At 34.1% G+C, this 7,061-nt stretch overlaps 1 protein-coding gene across 1 annotated transcript in view; it reads right to left on the bottom strand.

Moving 5' to 3' along the window:
• Positions 1-7,061, bottom strand: part of LOC106876133 (transcription elongation regulator 1) — a 40,714-nt gene that overhangs the window by 25,386 nt on the left and 8,267 nt on the right. Inside the window, exons 4-5 of the mRNA XM_052970139.1 lie at positions 2,345-2,474; positions 195-352 (exon numbers count right to left, since the gene is read on the bottom strand). Coding sequence (XP_052826099.1) covers positions 195-352; positions 2,345-2,474 — 288 coding nt within the window. The remainder of the gene's footprint in view (positions 1-194; positions 353-2,344; positions 2,475-7,061) is intronic.

Genomic DNA, 7,061 nt, shown 5'->3' with positions numbered 1-7,061 from the left:
GGGGGGGGGAACGGTAAAACAACAAAAATTACTCTAAAACAAATTACATAATTATTTTGCATCAATGATAAGATGTATTGTTGACAATGCCGATATCATGGATCCATATCAAAAATGCTTAAGAACTAAACACAGAAAATAGAAACCAAATACTTTCAATTCAAGTCTGATAATCACCACTGTTGTTCTCTTACCTCATCGCTTTTCTCTTCTTCTTCTTTTGAAGGTAATGTTTCCATGGGAATTTCCTCCGATTCTTCTGTTCCATTTACTTGTAACATCGTGTTAATCTGAGTGCTACACTCAGTGGCTGTGGCAGCTGGGTCAGGCTTCTGGAGCTGTGCTAGTTTGGCTATATACCAGTGATAAGCAGTCATGTTAACTTCATGATAGCAAGCAAAAATAAATCAACATTTCTTTTTTTTTATCATCAACAAATAAATTAATTTCAACCACCAGCTTTGTGAAATTATCCTTAACAATATTAGCTAATAACAAAATCTGTGTATACAATTTAAGTGTGTTTGTGCATATACAGCATAAATAAATCCTGTACCCTCACTGCTGACAAAATTCCAGATGAAAGGAATTCAAATCCAACTTTAGCAGATACAGGAGCGTTCACATTTCATACATCTTCAAGTATTATGCTCTGTGATGAATCAGACTGCTATTTTGTATATTTATTTTGTATTCAACCAACTAATCAAATGTACAGGGGTGGGCAAAATTAGGTATACAGCTGCTTAATAAGAGTGGAATGTTCCTTCCAGTTCTTATCCAAATAAAGAAATAGAGACATGAAAGAACATTCCACTGTATAACACCTACTTTTGACCACCCCTGTATATATGAATCAATACATACTGCCAATACATTTTGCATTGAAATTGTGACTATATTAAATCCTCATTCTACTTCCGTTTTCTCAAAAGGATGTAAAATGATGACAATAAATAAAATATAGTGTGGTATGTGTTCATCACTTTATCATACATGTCAATCTAACAACCTCTCCCTAATTCTGCCCACAATAACATTATTCAAACTAAATATGTAGCAACTGTTTATGCAACAATTCAAGAGCTTCACTAATTATTTAACATTCAAAAAGCATAAACAGAAATTAACATTTCTCTGACGTACTGATGTTCAGAAACCTTTTAATATATTATCTTAAATGGATTTAAAACTTTACATCTGAAAAGTTTTAAGAGAAAGTATTTGAGACACGGGTTTCACTATAGAATTATTTATAGAAAATAAATAGTTCTCTAATAAAATGTTTGAAACCTGATAATCTAAAATCTTATCCTACCGAAAAAATGCCATTATTCAGTAGCAGTATCAAGTTTGTAGATCTACTGCCTTCTTCATGTCACAAAATAATACATTTCAAACCAAAAACTGAAAAAGCAAATTATGTAGTTAACATACACCTAATAAGTACCAGAAAACTTGAATGTCAAATAATTACATTAAAATTAGCCAAAATTAGCTTTTCTTTATAGTTTATATTTAATGCTGTAGAGTCAAGTTGTTTTCAAGTTTACCTTGTTCAATCTAATAAAATTAGACTTCAGTAAAAGGATTTTACACTACTATGATAATTTCTTTCACATATACCAAATTTAAATACTAGAGCTTTTCTTTTTTTCTTCTTTTTTGTATTGTAATCTATTTGAGTTTCCCTCAGAAGGATCTAAGGGAGATTGTAAACAACTGAGCTTACTGAGCAATTTATCTGAACATTATCCATCAGTTCCAAATAGTGTAACAGCTGCCAGCAAAAATAAAAAAATAAAATACTGTTTAGAATAAATATCTAGAAAGGACTTGTATAAAATAAAGGAAGTGGAAAACACTATAAATTGTAAAGAAAATAACCACCTGATCATTTTATTTTTGTCCATTTTAATGAGAAAATCTTCAAAGAATTACATTAACAGAACATTATTCATGTTATACTTAGTAAACAAGAACTTAAAAGAAAAGAGATTATACTTAAGATGTAGTAATGATGGAAACCAAATTTATGTTAATTATGAAATGAGAATGCCTATAACAAGTGTTACTATAAAAAAAAAAAAAACATGATCACATGGTTAAATGGGTGAAAAATTTCATGCTCAAGATAAAGTAAATAAATTGACGAGAAGTTGTTAATAAACTCGAAGAGAAAAATATACATCTAAATTACAAACCATTTTACACCCCGAGAGCAAAGATTGCTTAAGTTACCATGCAACCATGACCATACATATAGATATCTGCTGAGACTGGTGCTGAAAAACAAAACAAAAAATTAAGGAAATAGAATAAAAGACTCCGTCTTCATTCTTACCATCCCATTCTATAAGAACCTGTGGTTTATCCCAAGTGGATTCCATTGTTTTGGCATTATAGTAATAGACTCGGCCATCAGCATTCTTGTGTTCTGACCATTCAGCAACCTCTGGGGGTTTCGCAGGAAGCTGGAATATTGATAAGTAAATAGTGTAAAGCAAAAATTCTCAAACCAAGAAACCCCAAGGGGTATGCAAAAGAAATAGGGGAGGTATGGAAGTTTAGCAGAAATACTGAAATTTCAAAGTAATCATGACAACTTCAATGAGACTTGCATGTTTTGTAAACCTGTCATATAGCTGGCAAACACCATTGTCTATCACTGCACAGTAACTTAGTTGATTCATAGTTATTCCCCTTAATTGACTCTTCTATCCAGTTTTTTTTTTCTCCCATACCTAGGCTGACAAACTTAAAACCCCAGAAAACTATTTTTGGTAAATCTTTTTCAACTGAGCATCATCATCGTTTAACGTCCATTTTCCATGCTGGCATGGGTTGGACAGTTTGACAGGAGATGGCTAGACAGAAGACTGCACCAGGTTTCACCTGTTTTGGCAGGGGTTTTATGGCTATATGACCTTTCTAACACCAACCATCTTACATTTTCTAATCGAAAATGTCTTATATTGATTGAAAGCAACAATTTTCTTTTTATAATTTTATTAAAGCACAACGGTGTTTCAAGACCTCAGATGAGTTTGAAGTACCTACTTATATATTGGACCAACAAACTAAAATATTTGTTTGCAACCCTGGCAATAGAGTTAAAAAATGAAGAGATAAAGATATTGATGAAAGACAGATCAAATTTGATTTTCACAGAGAGAGAGAGAGAGAGAGAGAGAGAGAGAGAGAGAGAGAGAGAGAGAGAGAGAGAGAGAGAGAGAGAGAGAGAGAGAGAGAGAGAGAAAGAGGGGGGCAACCATTTCTCACGATATGTCAAAATTCTATAAAATCATTCAATGAAACCAAGCTTTTATGAAACAATATTTTTCATCCTGCCCTAGCCACAAAAGGACAATTAAATTTTGAACGAAAATTATGTAGCCTGAAATCGATATCAGTTGATGAAAGTGGACATGTGTATCAGCAAACAGTAGCTAACCTACATGCCATCTAAATGGTTCCCTAAGAATTATAAAAAATCTTATACATTCATAGAAACTTTAATTGTGTCTTACTACAAAGAAACTGAATACCATTGCCAAAACCCTGTAAAGGATTGTAGCCATTGCCCTTCCTTTCTAAGAGTTTAAAAAAAGGAGGGAAGAGTCACATTTCACTGAAGAAAGGGCCAATAAGGTTTCAACATTAATATTTCTAACAATATCTAGAGACAGGGACAATTGCAACAAAAAAAGCTAAGGAAGTTAAACCCTACAGAAAATCCAGATGAAGGGACCCTAAGGCAGGTAAGTAGTTATATTCAACTAATATCTGGCATCTTATGCAACTTCATGTATGTTGCAAACCTACTGACTTTTCTTTCCTTCATGGTGTAATCACGAGTGATAAGTAGGTGATAAGGAATTGGGTGATAAGTAATTGGGGCTAGATAAGTAGGTGATAAGTAGTTGGGGCTAGACACTTGTTTCTGGAAACAGCCCAGGCAGAGCAGAGATGGTTAAGTTAGTGTCTCTGCAATGCCAACAACCAACAACAAAAAGGTCAACTAAAGAGATGTAATAGTGAATAGTTAAATAGAACAACTACTATTAAATTTCTATTAGTGTTAATTAATGTTTTAATACTTATATGAAATATACTGTCATTTTAACAAGACAATTATTAATTTCTTTATTGCCCACAAGGGGTTAAACATAGAGGGGACAAACAAGGACAGACAAAGGGATTAAGTCGATTACATTGACCCCAGTGCGTAACTGGTACTTATTTAATCAACCCCGAAAGGATGAAAGGCAAAGTCAACCTCGGTGGAATTTTGCCCAGCATGCTAACGATTCTGCTGCCGAAGACAATTATTATCAACTATTAGACAACCACCAATCTTACTAATTGAAATATTAACTGAATTTTTATATTTATTATATATTCAATTAACTGGTTCAATGAAGAAATGTTGAAATTTTGCAAGTAATGTACTCATTATAGCTGCTCAGGTGTAAATCTGTTTTTATATAAGATTTGAGGAGTTTGAAGGTACAAAATAGTAAAATGTTATTGAAAGCAATAATTGTAAATTTTTAAAAAACAACCCTACATGTAATAGAATAGTGTACAAACAAAAATATATAATCACCAATATCTATATACTATGGAACTAAGAAGATGTAAGTCAGCACAAAATAATACCATTACCTTAGTCCAAATTAACATCACATTAAAAGTCATGTTGCATTGGGCAAACAGACATGACAAAGTAGAAAGAACCCACTTAGTCAAGGGCAGAAAAGCAACCAGTATACCCTGTAAAGTGGTTAACAATACAGTGGAGACAATGTAGAATCGAAAGAACTCTTTAGCTGTATAAAACATGAGAACCTCTCTAGTGCCAGTACCATGATAAAAATGCACATAGTACATTTTGTAAAGTGGTTGGTGATGAGAAGGACAATCAGTTATATATTAAAAAAACTATGCCAAAAATAAAACACAAGTGAGACATGGTTGTCTGACCGTGAGAACTGGCTTGGACCAGGATGCCAGCAAGGGAAGTAGACATAATAATCCTGGTGATTTTGGTGTCCAATATTCATATATTACAATATCTCTGATATATTATGTAAATGAATTAACCAGAAATTATGTCTGATGCAGAGATGACCCTACTAAGGATATGGAAATGTAATGTAATACTTCTAGAAATTAAAATTTAAAAGCAATGACAGTAGTTCTTATTAAAACACTAGCAGAGCAACCTGGCGTTGCCCGGGAATGAAATTGTTGCTTATATACTGGAAGGAAAAAAGCAAAATATGCTGTATAGAAATCTGAGGACATTCTGTAGATGGACTCTCAGATGAATGATGACTGGGCACCTCTCATGAATGGGGAAAATTGAAGATGCACCAAAAAGCCTCATTGGTACTTGGAAACTCTTACGAAAATTAAAATGTGGATTAAATAATGATTTACGTGAATATCCTCACAAGAGTAATTGAAATAAATTGCGATTGTGGAACCCCTCACACACACACGAAAGCACACACACAGAGCATCACACATCAGATGAAATGGAAGTGTGTGTGTGACAGAGAGAGAGAGAGGTTTGTTGTCATGTATACGTACATGCATAAATATGCATACATCTTTGTGTGTGTGCGTGTGTATGAGAGAGAGAGAGTAAATTTATACTATATATAAAACAGAGATGTGTGTGTAATCGCTTTTCACGTGAAATCGACTTCACCAAATGCTTCCATACTTGTGATGTGTGAATAATTTGACCTCGGATAAATGTTAGGTTCTTCATTTGATTTTTTTAATTAAAAACAAATAATATTGCTTTATATTTAAGATTCACTTCTTTAAAAAGGTTCCTCAATGTCAACTTCCGGTATTGACGTAACAACGGCAAAAAGCTTCAGTCTCTATTTTGTGTGTGTGTGAGTGTGTATGAGAAAGAGAGAGAGAGTGTAAATACTACATACACACCGCTCTCTCACTCTGTCTCACACACATACACACACACTCCTTGACTCACTCACACTGTCTCTTACAAACACACATACATAAATGTATACAAACATATTTACAAAGACACACGTGTGTATGCGCGCGCGTGCGTGTTTGTAAGAGACAGAGTGTGAGTGAGTCAAGGGCTGTGTTGTCATATGCATACATCCAAAGATGTATGTATATTTATGCATGTACGTATACATGACAACAAACCTCTCCCTCTCATTCACACTGTCTCTTACAAACACACACATACATAAATGTATACAAACATATTTACAAAGACACACGTGTGTATGCACACGTGCGTGCGTGGGGGGGTTCCACAATCACCATTTATTTCAATTACTCTTGTGAGGATATTCACGTAAATCATTTTTTTCATTTAATCCCCATTTTAATTTTCGTAAAAGTTTCCAAGTACCAATGAGGCTTTTTGGCACATCTTCAATTTTCCCCATTCATGAGAGGCACCCAGCCATCATTCATCTGAGAGTCCATCTACAGAATGTCCTCTCAAATTTCTATACAGCATATTTTGCCTTTTTTTCTTCAAGTATATAAGCAACAATTTCATTCCCGAGCAACGCCGGGTGCCTCTGCTAGTACTACATACACACCGCTCTCTTACTCTGTCTCACACACATACACACACATCCAAAAATGATGGATGCATATGACAACACACCCCTTGACTCACTCACACTCTGTCTCTTACAAACACACACATACATAAATATATACAAACATATTTACAAAGACACATGTGTGTATGCGCGCGTGTGCGTGAGAGAGAGAGACAGACAGACAGAGACAGACAGAGAGACAGACAGAGCCAGTGAAGGGGTGTCAAAAATCGTATAAATAAAAGCAAGTTAAAAACTATCTTGTACAGAATATTTAAATTTATGAACTTCGTAAATGTGTGTTTCAGTAATTGATCATAGTTGTTTACAGAAAGCGAACATTAAAAGTAGAGAGTGAGAGACGTCGCCGTTTTTTCACGTCCGTACCGGAAGTTGACATTGAGAAACCTTTTTAAAGAAGTGAATCTTAAATATAAAGCAATATTA

Source organism: Octopus bimaculoides, chromosome 8, assembly GCF_001194135.2.
Source record: "Octopus bimaculoides isolate UCB-OBI-ISO-001 chromosome 8, ASM119413v2, whole genome shotgun sequence".
NCBI lineage: Eukaryota > Metazoa > Mollusca > Cephalopoda > Octopoda > Octopodidae > Octopus > Octopus bimaculoides.
The sequence above is the reverse complement of the archived record's forward strand: the minus strand, read 5'-3'. Positions and strand labels throughout refer to the sequence as shown.